At 31.5% G+C, this 24,516-nt stretch overlaps 1 protein-coding gene across 1 annotated transcript in view; it reads left to right on the top strand.

Moving 5' to 3' along the window:
* The window catches only part of LOC113512903 (uncharacterized), a 40,629-nt gene that overhangs the window by 13,273 nt on the left and 2,840 nt on the right, over positions 1–24,516 (top strand). The window contains exons 2-3 of the mRNA XM_026896864.3: positions 10,948–13,565; positions 22,435–22,566. Of these exons, the coding sequence (XP_026752665.2) occupies positions 10,948–13,565; positions 22,435–22,546 (2,730 nt within the window). The 3' untranslated portion in view covers positions 22,547–22,566. The remainder of the gene's footprint in view (positions 1–10,947; positions 13,566–22,434; positions 22,567–24,516) is intronic.

The raw sequence follows: 24,516 nt of genomic DNA on the forward strand, positions 1-24,516 counted from the left end.
CACTATCTGTGAAAAAAGGTTATACGGAAAAGCACAATTTAGGTCAAATGTGCTCACATAACAGACTATAAAAACTTTGTAAGTATACAGTTTCTAAAAGATACTCCGTGCGAAACGCAAAAACCGTAGTTAGTTGTTCACACTTAATTGTAACTTTTCCAATTCACAATCGAAAAGAAAAAAAAATAACTATGGATGAGAAACGATAAGAAAATGCACCGTGACCTAGTTGCAGGTTAATGGGAAAATTAGAGATACGAATCAGTTTGATCTGCTAAAGACACTTCTTTCCTTATAAAGAAATGTTTCCATTCGTCAATTTTGCTTTGGACAGTTCGATCTCATATATTATGAATGTGAAAGCGAGTTTGTTTGTTACCTCTTTATGCTTTTGAAGCTTGACCAATCATTATACAATTTGGTATACACGTACTATTTGGAATGAAGAAGGATGTAAACTGCTACTTATCTCGAATAATCAACATATCCCAATAATACGACCGACGTCGTAAATGTTTGTCTTAATATAAATAAATCAGATATCACTATGATCGTACATGCTAATCTTGTAAAATGTTTTCTTGTGTATAGTTGATTTTCACTTAATAGATTGATATATAGTTTTGGTAGATAGATAGTTTTAGAGAGACTATGTGACAATTGTGTCAACATCCTGCGCTCATGCGAAGACAAGGCGAATCGTTTGCTTTGTAAAAATCTTAAATAATGCATTATGTAAAAGAGTACTGGTGACCTTATATATTCCAGTAATGCACACAATATTCACTTCGCAAATAACGGATAATTGACCTTAGTTTAACAAACAATTAATCAATTAGCAATGATATGAAGGCTCGTGTGCGCCAAGTACCTACCTACTATGCTTCGAGTCAGCAATTCTCCTAAACTGACATTTATTTATTTTATTTTATTTTAGTCATATATATTATATATTCAAAACTAACTATATATTTTTTCCTGTAAAATTAGTAGCATCTTAGTTAATTTTAAACTTTCGCATCGTTTACACATATTTTAAATACACTATCGAGACAAGTGATGTCGTGACCACGACATGGTGCAATCCACGTCGAAATGTCGGCAATAAAGAAGCAGGTATGTAGGTACTATTTACTTACAAAAAATTTTTCACTGCGTTGTATCCCGATAATGTATTTAAAATAGTAGCATCTTGTACACAGGTCCATGTGTACCATACAAAATATTTTTTATTTATTTATTCTACTCAATAATTTTACAAACATAAAGCCATAGATAAGTACCTTATAGTCTATAATATACATATTTAAGAATATATAAAAATTATATAATATCCTTCGCACATTGTGTCGACGACGTTTGATACGCCTCACTTTACTTTGTATGGCGTACACAACCATTGATAGGACTCACCACGATCATAAGTCTTTCTTTTCTTGTTTTTCATTCTTTGTTTCTTATTATTTCCATCATTAGCGGTATCATCAAAGTGCGCCACCATCACACAAGTAGTAGATAGCACCTAGTATTAGTTGTAATAAGTTTCAGTTTTCAATCGTCGTCTGTTTATATCATTCAATATACATTCATATCTTTTTTCACACAGTTAATTTATGGTATGACTGATACATTAATTTAATTACAATACTGCTCCTTTATCATTTATTAATACTGTTCAGATATATGATATGGACGATAGTCATGCTGTTTTCCAAGAAATTACATGTATTTCCCTGGAAATCGATAAAAATATTACGCAAATTACTATAATCAGCCACATATTGATTATATTTATCTACAATGTTATATATGTATAACTATATATATATATATATGACTATAAATATTATATTGTCAATATATTAGTATTATATTTTATAGGACTTCAAGTAGATATAATATTTTTTAATCTCCTTCGTCCACGCAAATATCATATTGCAATATCTATTTAAATCTAAATTTATGTTTTAGTGGATACTGTCTGAGGATCTCTCCCTCTATGAGTACAAGTACCTAGACCACCTTCATTATACACGAAGACTATTGACGTTTCTTACCGGACGACGGCTTTATCTGTCATCCATTGTACGAGCCAAATAACGACCATTTTTAAATAATCTATACATAAATTTAAAATATTAACAGCTGTTTTTTTTTTTTTAATAGATGATAATGGAATGGTAGCCCCGCCTGCGCTAACGGTATACGCTGGCGGGGCACCAGTGGGGAATGATAGATGAAAATGAAAAAGCAGGTTAATTTAGCCCATCGTGATGAATACACCTGGAATTCAGCACGATAGTTTCCATGGCGACAGCAGGGAGGTCGACTTGATTGAGTATTTTGCTAGCAATGGTCCTGGTAGACCGCATTACTAACAATCCTTTCCCTCCTATTAAGAACTGTAGGTGAGATCGCATTTAAACGTTGTTCAACTGATACAGTTGATTCTAACTGCATCCCGTGGCTTCACCCACATAAATCAGTATATAAAGTATCCTATATGATAAATTAGATTATAATCTACCCGCGTATCAAATGTCATTCAAATCCGTTCATATGTTTTTGCGAGAAAAAGTAACTAACATACATCCAGCTATCTTTACAAACTTTCACGTTTATAATATTAATAGGAAATGGTAATAGTTCAGCCCTTTAGATTATTGACTGTGATCCAAAAACCCATGATGGGAAGATCATCTCTGTATTTATCAAATACATCTTCATAATTATTTAAAAATAATAATAATACCATCTCCATGCTTTAGAACTGCAAAACCGTCGTTTACACAATTAGCTAGGAAGTTAAAGACCTTCGTACACAACGAAGGCAGCCAGGAAACCTTTTATCACCGGATGGCGTCAACCACATACGAATATCTAGTAATATTAAAATTAAATACTATCTGCATTCTGCAATCGAAACGCAGTTCAACTATTAGTAATTGATGAGTAATCTTAACCCAAATAGATAACTTAGTAGAACCCACACATAACCAAATATGGATGTCAAAATTTTAATGTAGAAATGTGGAACATTTGTTATCATAAAACGCTATCATCATTTTTTCCAATTTCCAATTTCCCCTGGCTTTTCGTAAGAACTATCTTAGACCTCTTGCACTAACTTCCTGCAATGCCTTTGAGGTCTTCCAAAAATGCATTAAATCTAACGGGGTTTGGTTCTACTACATTTGCTTAGTCAGCATTATCACTCGAGAACATTGCCAGTGGTAATCTATAGCCCTTTTAACTATGTAGATAAACATGCAGTACATTGGCACTTCCGTTTACTGATATATCAAAGTAAATCGATTAATTTAATTCAACGGATATCCGCATTTCGAACTCTATCACCGATATCTGTTATTTTGTTTCATACCGATTCCCTCAAACCATTGATAATGTAAAAACTAAGTATGTCACAAAATACTGACTTAGAAATTAGATTTTTTTTTATTCGTAGCAAAGGGAATCCTGGGAACCCTTTAAAAATAATCTGTGATGCTGTTTATATCAATTCTCTAAACTTTTTTCAATATTTTTTAGAGGAACTCCAAGTCCAAATAACGTAAGTTAATTAAGCTCTGATGAATTTTGTTATAGATTTTTTTATTTTTTTAGAATACATAACCTTAATAATTAAAGTATGTATCCCATAAAAAAACTAATTTCAATTAAGACAAAACTAATTATTCTGATCTTAAAACGAAACTACCGACTTTGATAAAATTTCTACAGGACTAATCTGTAAGTATATCCTTTCAAATTAAAAAACATACTTTTTTATGCAACTTAGAATGGCAAACAAGCTGACTTCCCACCTGATGGAGAGTGATAACCGTCGCCTATAGACATGAACAGTACCATGGATATAACAGAATATACTATAATAATAATAATAATAATAAAGCCTTTATTCTCTGACATTTTTACTTTAACTTATATACTACTTATTACTAAGGTAGCTTTCTAGCAACCATTATGTTAGTCAGGTTGTCTGTCGACATAGGCCTCCCCCAACTGTTTCCACTTTCCCCTATCCCTAGCTGACTTTCTCCATCCTTTAGGTAAATCGTCCTCCCATCTTTTGATTTGTCCTCCTCGTTGTCTTTTCCCATTTCTAGGATACCATTCTATTATATCCTTCGTCCATTTTTCTTTGTTGGTTCTCATTATATGTCCAGTCCAATTCCATTTAAGTTTTCTTATTTTTTGTAACACGTCATTGATCTTTGTTCTTTTTCTTATTTTTGAAGTTGTCCATCGATCTCTTGGTCTGATGTTTAACATACTTCGTTCCATGTTGCGTTGACAAACTACAAGTTTTTGGTTATCTTTGTTCTTAGCAGGCCAAGTTTGACATCCATATGTAAGACATGGTAGAATACATGTGTTATATAGTTTGCTTTTTATTGCCATAGGAATTTCTTCATTTTTAACTATTTCGTTTAAAGACCAGTACCGTTTCCAAGTGTTACTTATTCTTCTATCTATTTCTTTAGAATACTGGTCTTTTATCGAAATTAGTTGCCCCAAATATATATATTCATCTACATATTCTATGACTTCTTGTCCTATTCTTATATTGACCCTTTCAGTATTCGTCATTACTTTAGTTTTCGTTGGATTCATAGATAAACCTGCTTTCTTGCTTTCTAAATCTAATTGTTGGAGCATATTCTGTAATATCCCTGGTTTCGTTGCAAAAATCACAATATCATCGGCAAATCTTAAGTTATTTAGGTTTTCTCCATTAATATTAATTCCAAAATGTTCCCAGTCTAAATTCCTAAATACATCTTCTAGTACGGCTATAAAAAGTTTTGGGGAAAGTGGATCGCCTTGCCTTACTCCTTTTTGAACTCTAAACTCTTCACCTTGTTGTTCAAGTTGGACTGTTGCTGTAATGTTTCTGTATATCTCTTTTATAATTCTTATGTATTTACTTTCTACGCCTTGGTTTTCTAGTGTTTTCCAAATGTAGGTATGACTCAGTGAATCAAAAGCCTTATTATAATCGACGAATGCCATATAATACAGTTGTCCGTATTCGTTTAGTTTTTCGATAACTTGCTTCACTACATGGATATGGTCGATAGTAGAATAATCGGCGCGAAATCCCGCTTGTTCTCTCGGTTGGTTTTCTTCAAGGTGTTTTGATATTCGCCCGAGTATGATTTTAGAAAACGCTTTGTACAAATTGGACATAAGGCTTATCGGTCTGTAATTATTTATTTCATTTTTGTCTCCCTTTTTATGTAATAGGATAATGGTTGATTTCGTCCATTGAGTGGGTATTTTTTCAGATACTATTACTTCATTAAATAAATGGGTCACATACTTGGATATCGCAGGTAGAGTCTGTTTTAATACTTCATTAGATATTTTATCATCTCCAGGAGCTTTCCCACTTGTTTGTGATTTTATAGCCTTTGTAACTTCTGATTCCAATATACAAGGTATTTCTTCTATGCAAATTTCTTTCTCTTCTTCTGTTAGCTTTGTTCTGTCTGGATCTGTGTATAATTCCTTATAGAATTCTGTCACTGCTTTTGCTATGGATAATCTCTTTGTCGTCAGTTTCTCGTTTTTCTTCTTATTTTTAGTTTTCATGTTGGGTATCCATTGGGTATATTCTTTTAGCTGTTTTAGACCTTTCCTAATTCCGCCTGTCTTTTCTATTTGTTCATTTAATACATTGATTCTTTCAGCTTTTCTATGTTTTCGTATCGATTCTTGAATTTTTTTACTAATAGTTGCGATATTTTGTTTGTTATCTTTTCGTCGGTGTAACATTTTATTTCTCTCTTTCATTAATTGTAACGTTTCTTCTCCTAACTTATTTATTTTCTCTATTTTAGTACTCAATTTATTTATGTTTAGCAATTCCCTTTCCAAAAAATTATACTTTTCTTGTAATGTTTTTGTTTCCTCTTTGGCTTTCTTTAATGTATTCTGTAAATCAAATAAAACGTTTGGTGGTATTGGCGATGTTCTTGTCTTATTCATGGTTGAGTTTATAATATATTTTCTTGATTTGTTATTTATGCATTTTATAACTCCTCTTACCATTCTATGATCCGTATTAAAATTTAGTTTATTTAGTACTTCAATATTTTCAAATATATGTTTTTCATTTGTAAGTATGAAGTCAATTTAATTTTTATCTCTGCCGTTTGGTGCTAGCCATGTCCACTTTCTCGATTTACGTTTTTTGAAGAAACTGTTCATTATTTTAAGATTGTGAGCAAAAGAAAAGTCTACGAGTCTTTGTCCATTATCGTTTCTGTCGCCACTGCTGTAATCTCCTAAAACAAATTCATCTTTGTTTGATTTGCTACCAACTTTAGCATTGAAATCTCCCATGATGATTATGTTCTTTTTCTTGTTTTGCATCAAGTCAGTCATATCCCTGTAAAATTTATCCTTCGCAATTTTTGTATCTTTCTCTCCTGGTGCATGTACTTGAATAATCGACCAATGTTGTTTAGATTCTGTTAGATATATATTGAGTAAGGCAATTCTATCTGATATTCCTTGGAAGAAGAAGAATAGAGATAAGAACAGAATATACTATTTCGCTATGAATTCCCCACCCTCATACGTTTTCTAAATCGGTGTAGAACTGACGAGGTTATGAGGTATCAAACGAAAAAAAATTTAACAAAATTGAAAACCTCCTTTTTGAAGTCGATTGATTAAGAACAGGCAAGTACAATAGTTACTTTTCAAAAAAAAAAAAACAAAGACAATTTTCGTTCAAACACACGTACTGTTTAAACAAAATTTAAATGAAATAAATGACCATGTATGTCTTTTGTTTATATATTGGCCATGAGACTATAGTATACCAATTATATAATTAATGTATCAACCTGTACTCAAATAAAAGCACACGTGTCCTATTGTCGTACAATTTACAGAACCTTCGTGTTCGTATTATACCTACATTAAGATATAATAACACATGTTTATCCTTATTTTAAAACTTGTTTGTCTAGCCACACCGCCTTACTTTCCGAAGGTTGCAGATTCAATCACCACACAATATAAATATTTGTTTTTATTTATGAGCATAATCGTTTATATTGGGAGGAAGGTGCTGTTAGTAATGCGGGCTACCAGTCCTATTGCTAGCAATATACCCTGTCAGGTCAACCTCCACGCGGTTCCCCCTGGAAACCATCGTGCTGAGTTCCAGGTGTATCCATCACGATGGGCTGACTGATCTGCTTTTTTTCATTATTCACCTATCACCCCTCACTGGTGCCCCGCCAGCGTATATCGTTAGCGCAGGCGGGGTACACGTATATAAGATTAGATTAACATTGAACGGTAAAATCAAAAGGAAAATACGATAAAAAAAATTGGATTAAAAGCATAAAATAAAAATAACAACTGAAAAAAAATTATAATGTATAAGATTAGATTAAAACTAGGCGGTAATATTAAAAATGGTGCAATAAAAAATGATTAAAATATGAATTAAAAACAGAAATTATAAGATATCTATGATACCTACGAGGAGATGATTCATATTGCGCCTACCTACTTGTAGACAGCAAATGCAAACAGCAAACCTTATTAGTAAGGGGGAATGGGATTGTTAGTAATGGAAACAGAATTCCATTGCTAGCAATATACCCAACCAGGTCGCCCTCCTCGCGGTTCCCCCTGGAAACTATCATGATTAATTCCAGATGAATTCATCATGATAGGCTAACTGGCCTATTTTTATCCTCATCGATCACCCTTCACTGGTGCTCCGCCAGCGTATTCCGTTAACGTAGGCGGGGTTACCATTCCATTTTCATCTATATAAAAAACCCACCTCCCGAGGTTTACGTGTTCAATCTCCGTACAATAAAATATTTGTATTTATGAGTTACATAATATATATGTTTATATAGATTATACATATAAATTATATTTATAAATATACATATGTCAATTGATTATTTAGTACTGCTTAGTTTGAAACTAAATGACGTTATGTGATTATATCTAAGAATATTAATATTTATTATGTTATAAAATGTACCATATTGCATTTTGTCCATGTCCATTGAGTGTACCAATCAAAATGTACATAAAATCTTAAGTAGCGACAACCCTGGCTTCTTAATTCGCATATCCAACCAATTAACCGTGCTCTAATAATTACGCTCTCATCTGTGCAAACTCATTTAGCGACTAATTGATATAGCATGGTAAACACCATTCAATTCGTGCCGTAATGTTGCCAGATTGACTACGAGTATTTCTTCAAAATTTTAGGTAAAAATTTTTATCATCGAGAAATTTTGGTGAAATTAAATTATTGAAAAAAAAATTAAATAGATGTGCAGAAACTTGAATATTTTTAGCACGTTTGATATTTATACATTTTTATATATAAATATATAGAAGATGATAACAATAATGAAAGTAGAGGACGCAGTTCTTCTACCCGATTGCGTAGTAGTTACATGGTAAAAGTAGTTACAATAAAAGCTTATGATTGGATCTAAGACTAAAAGTTAATGAATACACATCAATTTGGAGAAAAATATTTGTTGAATGAATGAATGAATTTTATTGCTGTTTGGATTGAAATAAAAAATAGCATCTAGCAACTCCGCCTTAGTATCTCTCGGTTCCGTGACGAAGTAGATGGGGCCATTAAACAATTTTCACGAAAGTAAACTTTGTAGCGAAATGCAACTATATAACAATTACTAAAACTTTTAATTAACATTCACTATAATAAGAGAAACCAAATCGAATTTATGTTGAAACAGATGGGTACTCTAAATTCAGACTATGAACTATAGTATTTTAATAGTTTAAAATACTGCTTACTACAAAAAAGCCTCTGAATAAAAGTTGTACTGTCTCAGTTTAAAAAATCAATACAACAGCTCTGGATGTTGTATTATTTTTTATTAGTAATTAGTAATAAGAGTGAATCGATTGGGTGAATTGTCTCTCATCGTACTATAAGTCTGAGTAACGCGGAAAAAGTAAAAGAGAAATTTAATCTGCAGACATAATATTCTATATCTACACGCAGGCCATTAACATATTTATGCCCAAAATTGTTACTTAAATAGCAAAAATATATTCTTACTCTAGAGAAATACAATAATTTAAAATCTGATATCTAATATACAACAAGTTGTATATTTAACTAAATTCAATAACCATCACAGTAAATAGTACAGTAGAGACTAGAGTATACACCATATATACATAACTTTTAAGCCCATAGGGGTAGGCGGATATATTCAAAATTTACATAAACATACAATATTACATATTGTACAAACATATTATGTTAATCCCAAATAATAATTGGGATAAAGGTAGAAAGATGATATCATGCATTTTATATTGCGTAGTATCATTATATTTGTACTATATTAATTATGTATATGCCTATTTATAAGATATGAAAATCTTTTTCAGTATCGATGAATTGATCGATTAACAGTATCGATGATTTGGGATTGACATAATATGTTTATACAATATGTAATATAAAATACATGATATTAATAAATAAATTGGTTTCATATTTATATTATCTACCTGTGTTTTTTCCTCTACCTCGTATATCTATATCGGTGTATTGCTAAATGTATGCTTTACTTAAATCATCAGCTACTGGACGTTCAACTTTGATATTTATCATCAGACATTTTCCCATAATAACTATTTTAATGTGCCGATAAATCATTATTTCAATAAAATCGACACATAATATATGTACACTTATTTTGTAGTGTTCTGGCAATTCGTGGCATTCGAATTAAAAACGCTCTTAGTACGTTTGCACCAAACATAAGCACATTTTTCTTCTTTGCTTATCGTAATCAGAGTAGAATAATTATTTGCTCATCTGCCTAATTTGTTAAAACGAGTACTTACATATATCAAATATAACATATATATATATACTGACAATCAGCTTTGGCTTTGCGCTATTTTTTGATGATACCATATAGTCTACATTAGTCGCTGATAAAATATCTTTCTCTAAGTGAAAGAATTTTTAAAATCCGCTAAGTGTTTTTTGAGTTTATCCATTACAAACAAAAATCAAATCGTTGCTCATTATAATATCAGTTTGGAGGTTTAGTCAAATAAGTAAAGTAGTGTAACAAGTCTAAAACAACATGAAAAGCACTTCACTGTAATCAGTATGAATTAGGTTACATCCTTTCGCAATTAGTCCATTTCATTAAGTTTTCACAATAATTGGCTACCTATACAAATGATCGAGACAAAATTGGTATAATGCCTACACAACCTGCAATTATACATAACTACCAGCTGCTCATTATGACAGTCATTAAGTTGTAATTTAATTCATTAACAGATATTTAATCAGTCGTGCAATTTCCTGAGAGCTAAACGCACCGCACCATTAAAGCTTTCAAGTATTTTCTTAGTCTTAAGCCGATTCCAACAAAGAAGAGTTTTGTCTTAACTTTAGGTTTTTTATTTGTATATTAGTTAAAAATACAGGATATCCTAGGTAATTTCGAACCGATTTTGATTATTTTTGTATAGAAAGCGTCAGTTTATGGTCCTCTACTAATATTGATATGACGATATAAATAATCATAATTTATATAGTCATATCATTAATTGATTAATAAAATCTGAAAATTATTAACTTGATTATTTACTAACTTTAGTTCCGTCTAATTTAGTCGAAAAATATAAACGACAATCATTTTATGGCCAACCAATATAAATGTATATAATTATTAAAATGAATATTTTTAGCAAACAAAAATAAACTAAACCTAAAAGTAAATTATTTTAACATAGCGCACCTAATTAAAAACTTAGTTTAATACGAATTCTTTAACTTGAGTCAACGACAATAGTAAAAATTTTATTTTTGATATACTATGGTAAAATTGACAATTATAATATTTAACCTTGTTGTTTCAGATGACTCCCGTGAACACAATACGGCCGTCTGCCATAATATGGCTGACCGTAGCGGTTGCCTGTGCGGCTGCCGAACTCAACGAACAAAACATCACCACAACTAAAGCTATACGCACTACAATACTACCATCGCGAACTACAAGAACAGAACTTAAAGTTTCAAGAAGCCTAAATCCACATGACACTCAGACTCTTAACGTGAAAACAAGGCAAGGTCATATGACTCAACTTATTGTAAAGAAAAAGGATACAAAAAGCACAACACTTCTTGCGAGTACGACTTCAGCTCCCACTACAGTATCACTTAAAACTACTGTAGCAGCACTTAAACCGAATATTACTGTAGACGACAACAAAAACAAAACTGAAATTAGAGATCAAAGGAAACTTAACTTTGTTGGAACACTTAACAGCGACTTAGCTGGATATGATTATTACTTAAACCGTAATAAAAATTCTGAACTTGAATTTGGCGGTATCAAAACTGAATACGGCAACTGGTCTCCTGTATCAGTATATCCTGAATCCCATATCCAAGAAGATGGTGGAAAACCTGAGACAGATCCAGAAACATCTAGTTATTATCCTACATATGACAATGAAAAAGTAACAGAAGATAAGAAAGTTTATATTACGTCAACAAGTTTTCTGGATTACGGTAATCCCATTAAAAACTACAGATTTGATCCGCATAATCCTGTGATAAAGAATGACAGGAATCCAGTATATATTGAAGTTGTAAGTACAAAGGTTGCTGATGGTGAAGGAAAATCTTTCAAAGTTCCTGACCCGGTAGTAATCAGCTCAGAACCAATGTATCTCAAAAAAGCTATCGATAAATACAACAATAAGCGCGGAAGGTCTATTTTGACCCTCGGTGAAGACGGTATACCTGAAATCCATGGCGTAAGAGTGCCTGATGATGAATCTGATAAGAAAACTTGGAGAAATGCTCGCGTTGTTAATGGAGAACTACTACCATATCCAGAAGGTTACAAACCACCTAAAGCGATCCCAGAAGCAGATGTTTACCCTAATATTGCTGACGCGGAACCGCATCAGAGTTTCGGCCCATTTACCAAGGAAGATAATTTTGAACATAATGATGGGCCTTTTACTAAGTTTGATAACGTTAAATTTGATTATGACGATGCAATTGGTCCATATATGACAAGTGACAACCCAACGTATGCCTACAAGCAAAAGAAGGATAATTACTATTTGAAATCTAACTACGGTCCCTTCACAAAGGCCGATAATTCAAAAGTAGCAAACTCAAAACTTATCGAATATATCAAACAAATAAACGAACAGGAATCTAAACGAGACTATTTCAGTGGTCGTAGCTCGAGAGCTCATACAGGTGATCTTGAGTACTCCGAAAGTCATATTCAAAGACGCATGCTTCAACACCCTGGAGAAAATAATTTCCCCAATTCACTGATGTACACTCCAAAAAATGCCAAGCCGGAGTTTGATGAAAGTGTTCGTAATCCAGTCTTACAATATGCCCATCCAGAATTAGGTGTGCAGCCAGCAAAGGCCACCAATGTAGATAATTACGACAATAAAGAACGTAAAATAAAGTACTATACTACAAATGTACCTAAAAGCGCACATCCGTACCCGATGGAACCAATCAATGGATTTGGACAACAACGTTCTCAAAATCATAACAGATATTACGAGGATGAACACAAGAAATTTTCTTACTACGATCATAATCCTAACCCTCGTTATCCTTATAATTATGGTTATGTGAACATAAAGCGTGTCCAAGAACCATCTTTATGGCAAAGACTCACTAACTCCATGAAGGATACTATAAATAGCGCAAGCCAAACAGTACATCAACTAACAAGACCCTTAATAGATCCAATTGCTAAAGTGACACAGCCTGTGCTTGATCCTTTAGTAGAAGCTACGCATAAAATCTCACATAATTTAGGACTATATACATCTAACTCTATACAGTCTCAAAGATATGCTCAAGACAAAATTGGTGTGGCAGCCGCAGCTACCGCAGGAGCTCCGGCAATGCTGCCAGCCATAGGGCTTATGGCTGGAGGTGCTGCTTTAGGTCTTGGAGCAGTGGCTATGGGGAGACTTCTGGATGTTAATTTAATGAGAAACGCAGGTTTAAGCGAAGACGATATTGAGGATGAAATTGATAAGGAACACAAAAGATCATTCGGAGGAGTGCCATACGATATTGATAGACACATCATAAGTAAACAAAAGGTTTACGACGACAACTACAAAATGCCCAGTGAAAATGTGTATGTAGTGATGTCGCCAGACGGAAATGAGAGTTCTCGCGCTAAACGTGATATTATTAGTTTCTTCCAACAGCCCAGTTCACAAAATTCAATAATGAGAAGAGTGAAAAGAAGACATTTAGTGAAAAGGGCACTACAGGAAGATTTGTCCGACGACCTCCAGCATTTAGACAGCAATCCAACCTCGTCTTCTTTGAATACGGCGGCAATGGATTTAGTGAAACAAACAGACTGGAGAGATTCCCAATGCGCTAAGTTCACGTTCTGTAAAGTGCTGACGTCGCAACCATCTGATTCAATCTTCGCTATGGAAAAGAAGATGGAGGCATTATTAAAAATGTAAGTACAAAACAAATACCTACAATTTTGTTGTAATATCTGTGTAATTTATAATACAAATAAATCATGAGAACGATGACTGAATAAGTATAATAGATATGATCATATTTTTCCAACTATATACTTGTACTAGTAATATTTTTGTCAAAGAAAGTTATTTCTGATTGCTGAATACTATATCATTATCGTATCTTATAAATATCGTCAACAAAATCATAAACGGCATGTGTAAATATAGTTGTACAGTATAGGTTTATAGTTTATTATTCTTGTGTTTCGAAGCATATCTACAAAATTTAAATCCACGACTATAATTATATTAATTGACTTATGACTGGAATCTATTTAAATACTTATAAAAACAAATTCACCTATTTTCTTTCGTCTTACTTTCACAATTCAATATTTGTGTCCGTTCATCATTAATCTTCTTTTCTCTTCGTCTACGGTTTCAATCCATTTTTTTTTATATTATTCATGCTGTACCTAATCAAATTACACGCTTTGAAATCCCACGGAGAATAACAATTCAGCATATCATAATTTGAGTAATGCGAATATTACATAATCACACATAGCGTTGCACTTTTCTCGCATGTGTTTTAGTCTGTGCATTGCATAAACTAGCCACAAAACTGTAAAAGTGAATGGTTATTTAAGTTTTAGAAATTGTCTAAAGATAAAGGTGAAAGCTGTTTTGATGCTTCTCGTCATTTGATACACGGATCCTGATCGTGATAATCACTGATTATTAAACTATATGTTTATTAAATATTTGAACTTTCATTCGAAAGCAAATTCATTTTTTTTTTGTAAAATCGATTTATGTGCATTAGTTTACCCAGAGGGTATGTGCTTTTATAAAAATTAAAGTTTGTAATGATGTTTGAATTTTTGTTGAACGGTTAAATGAATAAAAATAAAATTTGTACAGATATTTTATATATATATATATATATATATATATATATATATATATATATATATATAATATATAGGATACTTTTTTATTACAATTTATACGAACAATGGCTACAGGATACAGCTAGTATTTTAATAATAGTATTTCTTAAAAAAACCATTTGATGACTTTGGCCAATGAAATAGAACATAACCTTTTTTTAATATTTGCTTAATTTTAAGGTACTGAGATGTTAGACTTATCTTACTTTGATCTGTGATAAATGTAAAACAAATTATTTCTAACTTGCAGTAGCATACCAAAGATATGCTGCAGAAGTACATATGCAGCTTTCACTAAGAGTTATCAGATTATATTTTTAGAACAGTAGATATTTATTATAATCTAAAAAAATTAATTAACATAGGAATGCTATTTACTTCATGCACTGAAAGGTAAATGACAATAAAATAAAAAGTTATCAACAATATCTAAACCAAAATCAAAAGTAAAACGACGCCTACGTTATAATTACTTAATATTTAGACCGTAAATACATATACATATAGTCAGCTATAAAATTTCTTAGATCCATTTAACCGTTTTCTCATGATTATATAACAAACAACTACAAAAATTGGAAAAGTTACATGATATAATTTCCTCCTATTTTTCTATTAAAAAGCTTCGTATACAGATTTCAACCAATGTAATTGATATTGGCACACGAATAACCTAACTAAATGGATTTTCAAAAGAAGATTGTTAATTATTATTGTTAAAAGTTAAATAAACATACACACACAATCGCAAATTAATTCAGAAACTAGACAGCTCTCTCGTTCTAATTACACGTAAGTTTAACCGGTAGTTATTACATTACCAAATTGTTATTTTTTTTTAATTAAAGGAGTGCTACATACTATCTATATAACGTACAAACAAATATAACAGTCATGTTTTTCACAAGTAATAGTAGTAATTAATTGAGATACAAAAATATCTTAATTTTGTATGAAAAATGGTGTATGTAAGATTTGGGGATTGATTACTGAGCAATGAAATATTTTTATATTAATTTTGCTATGAACCTATGAGCTAAACTAACCTTTCAAATGTCCTTGACCTCAACAGGCAATTGCTACCAGTATGTTCATTACATACATATTTTTTCCTGGACAATCCTTTTTTATGACTATTAGATATTTCCTTATATTCCATAATCGACTGTCACTCGCGAAAACCTTCGCACGTGACACCTTCCTGACCAGAAACGTAAAAACAGAGCGCGATGATATCGCCGTCTCGCGTCGTCGCCCAACCGTAAACGGTCACGATCAATTTGTACTCTATGCAATGCAATGATTTATTTTTTCGACAGTTTTTACTTGACTATAAAACGATATAATATTTTTTTCCAATTAAGTAATAATTAAGTCATACGTATCTATAATTTATTCGATTAAACTTTTATGTGCACGTTTTCCCTACAATTACGATAATCTACGATTATTATGAGTATGACTTACAACAAATGGTACCTGCACTAATAAATCGAAGATTAATTACAAGTAATTAGCCATTTTATTTTTAATAATAGTTTTTACTCGCGACTTCGTCTACGTGACCGTGGTAATTATGTTAACAGCTCGAAATAGAAAATAGATTCTTCTCCATTCCAAACAATATCTGCATACCAAATTTTATGACAATTGATTGAGCAGTTAACGCACCATGAGACAACTAAAAAGTAAACAAAAGAATAAGTAAGAATTTAGTTAAATATGTAAAACCTAATTTTACAGTCGGCTTTATTGTAACTTTTTTATATTATCTCTTCCACTAACCAAGATAAAAAGTAGCCTATTTTCTTCCCAATCATTTATAGCAAGTACATGTATATTAAATTTAGTAGTAATTGATTGAGCCGTTAAGGTGCTATAAGTATGAATAAATTCACTTTCACATTTATAAGTTTAAATTTATTATAATAAAGAACTATTACCACACTGGAAATATGGCAGAACATTTCTTTTTTTATATTTTGGTACGGTTTGTTTCTTTACGACATTCTGGACATTCTGCGGATGAAAAGTAGTGGTGATATGCGTATTTTTACTCCATCACCTTCACATTTCATTCACACACAGGTAAATTGAAAGGTGTTCTACCGATGAACAGAACTATTCTAAATACTGAACATTTTTACCAACGAAACATGAATCGAAAGGGACAAAAAATTTCGAATCTTAATAATCCGCACTCAACTGATGAGTTAGTATGCGACGCTAAATATATTTTATCGTTTTTGGAATTTTTGATTGTCAAAATTTCTGTGCTAATATTTTCTGAAACATGTTTATACCTATTTTTAACATTACGTAGATACCACTAACAACTTCGTATTCATTCTATATACAACAAAATCTACTGTAAATTATAACATTAAGCCACATAAAAGAATTTTTATGTGACAATTTAGTTTCAGGGCGTAACCAATTGTAATTCTGTCAACATAATGTTTAAAAGATATTTCGTCATTTCCCACAACACATTCACATTGTAAACGTATATGTTTGTCATGCAAATAGACGATTTATCAGCTGTTACGTGACGGACAAACGGACAGCGAGAGAAAGTGACAAACTAAACATCCACTACGATTCAAATGTAACACAAACGTATTTTATTTATTTGTCTTAACGCATGTGTGATAAATAAATGGTGAAAATTTGCTAAGTACACAGTAACTGAGTAACGCGTTAAATCTTCCCTTCCGGTGTTAAGTCCGCCATTTGTACGCCTATATTTACAGTGTAATATCTTTTATTAATTAACAATTCTTTTAGCCTTTTTTGAATTTGATAAATTTGTCTTCTTTCTTTTATGACATCAGGAATTTTTGTATATTATAATTGATCTATAAAAGAAACTCGCTCTAAAAATTCCCATTTTGGGCTCCGAAAGGGCATGGTGATTTCTTAGTCTATTATTCTTCTTAATTCTTTATATAAAAATGTAGGTATAATAATTGTTTACATGTATTTGGTTGGTATATCTATATTTAATACATAGTAATTGATAGTGTCATCCTTTGCTGTAATATATATTGTATTACATAACAATTAGTCTTATGATTTTTTTCCTTAAGATTAACTGAGAGAGAATTTTATTTAGTCACCTTTTGCATAATAGGACTATTATAAGTAGTCAATTAATAAAGTTATATTTAAATGTTAATGCTTGTGAAGATATTTATATGTTTGAAAATTTATTACTCAATAACATTTAAATAGCGAATGGATTTGTGTGAATTTTTATGACAACGTCACCTTCTCCAATATAATAATAGTCGTAAGTTGGATCGCCGCATAATTTATATATATATATATATATATATATATATATATATATATATATATATTCATGAGTATGTATGTCTAATTGTATTTTTTCATTTTCTTTGTATTACTATACCATATCATCTGTTAACTGTCCAGTGCTAAACATAAGCCACCCCCATAAGGGAGGTTTTCCCAGTAGTTGCCACATATTTGGCAAGCATGCATAACCGCAGTTAGGCTTTGCTAATATTTTAATGGATTCTATAACTAATCAAACTAAATTATTAGACAATATTTTCTTAGCTTGAGATGGCACAATATGTTCAAGACTTTATTATTTTTTGAAAGATTAAATTTAAAATTTTAATTTTTAGAAGCTATTTTAAGTACCTTTTTATCAATTACTTCCTAATTTGCATATAGTGAAACTATTCTAAATCGGTTTTAACGGATATATCAGAACTACATTACATCACTAATAGTAATAACTTTTTATTGCCTATAAACATATCTAATAAAAGAAAAATCGAGTTAATTCAGCTTAATAAATTAAATTATCATTCGAAATAGGAAATATAGTTTATAGGAAAAGGAAAAGTAAAAAGATTAATAACCGCTACTTATAAAATATAATAATAATTTGTAATTAAAATCTCATAACTAGGTTAAAACATAAATAATTCAACGTGACTCTTTAATGCACGTAATACGACATAATAGTTACATCACTACGAATTCAAATGCGTAATAAAAAAAGTTAAAAAAAGTGAGGGAATTTTTTGCCACAGAGACTGTGTGCCGCCAGCAACCCGCTGGTTGCGTAATGTGTTCGGAGCGTGCCGGCCGGTGAAAGTGTCCGAACGGCATTCCGCGGTACTCTTTGGTCTGACTAGGGTTAACGCTCAAAAAATAAAAACTAAAAATATAAAATTTATATTAAAAAGCGCTTACTTTGATGACAACTGTCTACGAGCCGACGTCGACGCCGACATATGCAATTCAATTGAAATTAATAAATTGTTTATCTGCGATATGGTAATTTTATTGTAAGAGTTACAAATTGTCATATTTTATAACCATACTTGAATTTGCGAATTTTTCTTGCGATTGTGTTTAACTTTAGACAGCTGTCATAATGTTACTAAATTACAAGAAAAGCATCTAGTATAAATTCGCAATATAGTATAATAATAAGTACCACGCAATTATACAAATTGACTGCTTCTCAAGTTAAGATATCTTGTGTTATAAGAAATTAGGTAATAAATATCTAGGCCGGCAGCACACCTGCAATGTCTCTGGTGTTGCGGGTGATAATGGGTGACAGTGGTAGTCATTTACCATCCCGCATGCTCATTTGCTCTCTGTATTATATAAAAAAAAAGACAAGAATACACCACTAAATTAATGGAAATAAATTATACTAAAAATGAAGAAATATTCCTTCCTTCCTAAAAAAGTTCGTTTTTTTATTTTGTGTTGGTCTTATTATTTTATTTGATTTCATTTATTTTTGTAAGTTTCTATGGTGTCAACCCTACCTCAGTCTCGTGAACCACGCTTACTGAGATGCACGTTTGTTTATATCTATACTAGTTTTTTGCCCGCTACTTCGTACTCGTGGATTTCATAAGAAAGAAAACCGTCGATATAGACAGCATACAGCATGGGGTTCTTTATAAGGGGTACCCCCCTTTTAAAGAATATAAAGAACCAATGTGACATGAACATAACGTAATTTTAGTATACTATGAATATTTTTAAGTCCAACTAGCAGTCCACTTCTATTTTACACGAGCGCAAATTAGAATGTATTATAGGTATACGCATACCTTTTAAATAAAGTTTGCATAAACTTTTCGTAAAAAAACTAATTACAGTGGAACTTTTATTAAAATCGGTTGGATAGGTATGATAGTTTAAAAGAAGTTGACGGAAAAACAGATGCGGACAGCGATTTGAGTTTAGAGATAAACTCATCGATTTCTATATTTCAAAAACTGTTTCGGTAGTTAATAAAAACATTACGTTATGTCTAAATTTATAAATGATTTAATTGCGAAATTATCGCTACATGAGTCCTCAATACTCCGTGATTCATTTTGCTACTACGATCATGCATAAAGGGCATGGTAGTTGCCTCCACATTCGAAGTATCTCAATACCTATTCTTTTATTTATTTATATTTACATCTATAGATATTCGAATAAAAATTAAATACTCTTAGTAAACATAAGTACTTCAACATTTGTATTTTTTAATTTTTATAATAGTCAGTAGGGTTATTTAAAAAAGAAAAATGAATTTGGTTTATAACTATATCTATACCTGACAATTTATAATTCACAAGCAATGTTGATGGAACATATGGTTTAAAATTTCATTCCCAAAAAATATTTTACTTTAATTAGGATTGTTAACATCAAAACTATTGATAGTAATATAAATCTAAAAATGGCTAAAACTGGAAATCAATAAAACTTTAAAAGATATTGGATAATATATACAAAAAAATCATTAGTCAAGAATCTCCTGTCTGATGTCGTTTATGAAAATCATATAATGTTTCTTATGATTAAAAGAATTTTATAAATAGTTTATTTTCTTCTCTATGCCACTCACTCACTCACACACACACACACACACACACACACACACATACACAGATCACAAAAAAATACTATGATATATTTTTTTATATTTTACCAATAACGGCTCAACCAATTGTCAAGCAATTCAATATAACTTTTTATCACAGTCAATCAAAATATCCTGAATCAGACGAAACCGGGAACAATAACTAGTCATCCTTAATACGTATGACGACATAATAGATACCTATACTATCTTTTTTTAATAAATCATTATTTATATTATAATATTTTTCATTCTCATTCTAAAGTTCAAGGCCCTGAGATGGAATACGTAATATATCTATCCACATAGAAGTTCTGCTTATTTTTCTAGGACTGCCTGCAGATAATAACAGGAAAAAAATATTATTTTTACGTAAGTACTTTGATTACATATAAAGAACAACTATTAATATGATCGGGGCATTACCACAATATAAATTTTTGATTTATTAATTAAATAAAGTATTTTCTACAATTCTTGCATACTATCTCTGATAAATACGCACAATTGAGCCAGTCGTTCTCGGTTTGGTCACGGTCTGGTAAAATGCTATTATATAAGTAACAATGTGTGTATTCATACATCTATATAGTACAGTTTCGTTCAAGTCACGATCAATCTCGAACCACGAAGGGACCAAGAACGAACGTGACTGCCATTGTACTATAGATCTGCGAGTACATATAAATATTTCACAGTGTAAAGAACTATATGTTAACCGTTAAAAATAATAATATTCATCATCATATCAGCCTTTAACTGTCCACTACTGAAGATAATCCTCAGCCTTGAAGAATTTTGCCAGTACTTGCCACACTTGGCAACCGGATTGACAACCGCAGTTATTTCAGCTGTTAATTGTAAATATTTATTATATATACTTTATTATACTATGAGGAAAAACAGTTTTTATTTAATAGTGAAAATCCTAGGTTTGTCTAGGCACCTACTTACTTTGCTTAGGATTTGTTTTTATTTGGTACCATCGATCACGATTTAAAATGATGATACAGATAATATTTTTATGTTGATACCTAGACATATTTGTTTTATAATGCCTACACAATTATTATTTATTTTATTGTACTTAGTTTAATACAAATTTTATTGTATATCAAAATAGGCTAGAAATAAATTCCATGACTTTACTCACACGAAACTCTTTATTGCAGTAAGAATTTTCGTAATCCTTTCTTAATTAGGAACATCTCAATTTTATAAACATATAAACGCCGGATATTGCACGATTGATAGATTTTATACTCTTCCGTAGGTTGTATTACTTTATTATGGTCCTCAACATACTGCCAATATTTGAATTAATTGCAATTAAAATACATAATTGAAACACAAATACATATTTAGTGTTTGTATTTCTTCCTAAAAATGCAATTAGTAATTCTAATTTCAAATACTTGACGCTGAGATATTTTGTAGTGATTCAAATATTTGGCCTTAATTTAACAGTCTTCAGGAATGAACGCCTTATGCGTCAGAATTGTCAGCTTGTTTACCGTTCCAATTTCCATAAAAAAAAATTAACATCCTTTTAGGGGAGTATTTTAGCAGTAAAACTAAATATTTTGCACATAGAAACCACAACGACCCCAAAGAAATTTGAACACATTAACACAGTGCTTTCAACTGTCAAATTTATATGAAAAATTCAATCATATTTATTCTTTTTTTACCTATCTTTTTTTTAAATCATAACGATTTCAACCTTAATCGTTGCTTATAGACATTAATAGCGTCACTGACATCATAGAAATACACTGTGATGCCCATGCTGTCTCTCTTGTGTTGCCATTCCTAAGGACTATGGTATTATGTCTCTGTACCCTGTAATTTCACTTCCATATCCCACCTTTTAAACCGCTGTGTTTCGTTTACCAAACCACACCTGTAAACACGTGCTATACATATATTATATAATTTTTGCATAAAATGAAGATGGTGCTTATTGATTCCATTCGACAATTCCAGGATCTCGCGCGGCGGCAGCGCAAGTGCAGCGACGGTGGCCCAACAGCTCGGGGACGTGATGGCGGCAAGTCGAGACCACGACTGCAGTCGGTTCCGATGCGATGCGCACTGACCGCATCAATATAATTGCAGGCAAGCAATTACATTTTGCTCATTTAATTATTACTACAAGCAACTTCATTTTTCTTATTTATTATTTATTTAACGATTGCTGGAAAAAAAAATCATTTTCAGGGTTCATGTATATATGTGAGTTTCTTTACTCCACCATAATTTATAAATTACCTGATCAAATTTTAATGTATAAGGTATATTCGCTTAGTCTTTACAAAATTCATATGGAAGGAAACCTTCACATTTAAAAATTCAAAATCAATATAAAATTTTACACATAAATGCGTGACATAATCATAAAAAATTCAAACTAATTGAGAACCTTTTGGAAGTTAATTAAAAATTGCTCCAAAGTATTTAATAATTATATCTACTTTTATAGATCCCATAAATTTACTATACAGCTCACTGGTGTCTACAATATATACGTAAATAAAATAAATTTATTATCCGTGGACCTATTTGTACTAAAAAAAAAAAATAAACAGTCAGACAAAACAAAAATAAAAAACATATTTTCAAACTCTACTATATCATGCACTCTGTACATGATATTTAACCCACATAGATTTTTTATATTTCTTATGTGGATTAACGTAATACAAGATAGGTAAATATTAGCTAGCATTTCACGCACACCGTTAGTGATATTTTAGTATTAAATATTATTTATTATTTATGTCGATAAAGAAATATGCCTTCGTATTATGTCATATAAATAATCTATTGCATCAAGACAATGCTGTGTGACTTCGACATAGAATGAGCCCTTTCTTTCCCGTGAATGTCGTAAGAGGTGACTAAAGGAACTTAATAGTCGAGGAACGGGCAGCAACGTCCCTCCTAAAACATCTTCAAAGCTTAACTGCGGTAGAAAACCGCTAATAGTAAAACTCCCTTATGGTAGAGGCCTATGTTCAGCAGTAGGCAGTTAATGGCTAATATAATAATAATAATAGGAAGAAGAGAACCTCGTGAAAGCCGAAACCAAGAAAAAGAGAAAATATCTCGACCTGGCTCAAGAGGTGACCGAAATGTCGTCGCGGGTGACCTCCACCGAAATAATTCCAATCGTTTTGTCAGTGAACGATCTTATCCCAACCAGTCTGGAACAACATCTAAGACGGTTGGGATTCCGAGGCGGCTCACTCCCGAGAAAGATGCAGAAAGCGGTGCTCTTAGATTCTGCCCGCAATGTACGCCAGTTTCTCTCCCTGAGCTCTGAACCCCGGCCGACTGTGCTTCTGCGTTAGTCTGCTGGCGTTAGTTTGCCATCTCCTCTCCTTAAGAGAGATGTGAATTTTCAAAAAATTTAAAAAATAATAATAAATCAAGATACCTAAAAATCACAAACTTCTTTAAAATGAGAAAAGACAATAATATAACAAAAAAAAATTTAAAAAAAAAGTGTAGTATGCAATATCACAGTGATTTAATAAATAAAACAAACTACTTTCAAATAAATAAAACAAGCTACTTTCAGTTATTTGCTGGTAGAAACACTTTTTCACGGCATGTGCAATGATATAAAAATCCCGCATTTAGCTTAGTATCCTATAGCTTAGCTTCCCGTTTTTAAAATATTGTATTTAGCTCTGCAAATTTGTGAATTCCGACTGTTAACGACATAGTGCCAAATCAAATATCCAGGTGATACTATGCAACTAAAAAGGTAAACAGAAAGCTCAAAATGAAATTTTATTGAAAAATATTAAACAAAAGCAAATGTGGTCTTTAGCTCTCGATTTTGAGAACGAAATAATGATGAGGATTTTATTTTGACTCATAAAAGAGCTGACTTCTGTGCATATATATATATACACGATAGAATGTAATAGGTAATAGTCGGCTGTACACATTCACAGCACCATGGTTATCACATAGTACTGTGTCATTTCTTAGAATGGGACTTTATCACTCCGTACCCTTTAATTTCGCTGCCATATCCATATTTCTTTAAACCAAATA

The sequence above is a fragment of the Galleria mellonella genome, unplaced genomic scaffold (assembly GCF_026898425.1).
Source record: "Galleria mellonella isolate WM207_F2 unplaced genomic scaffold, CSIRO_AGI_GalMel_v1 utg23, whole genome shotgun sequence".
Classification (NCBI taxonomy): Eukaryota; Metazoa; Arthropoda; class Insecta; order Lepidoptera; family Pyralidae; genus Galleria; species Galleria mellonella.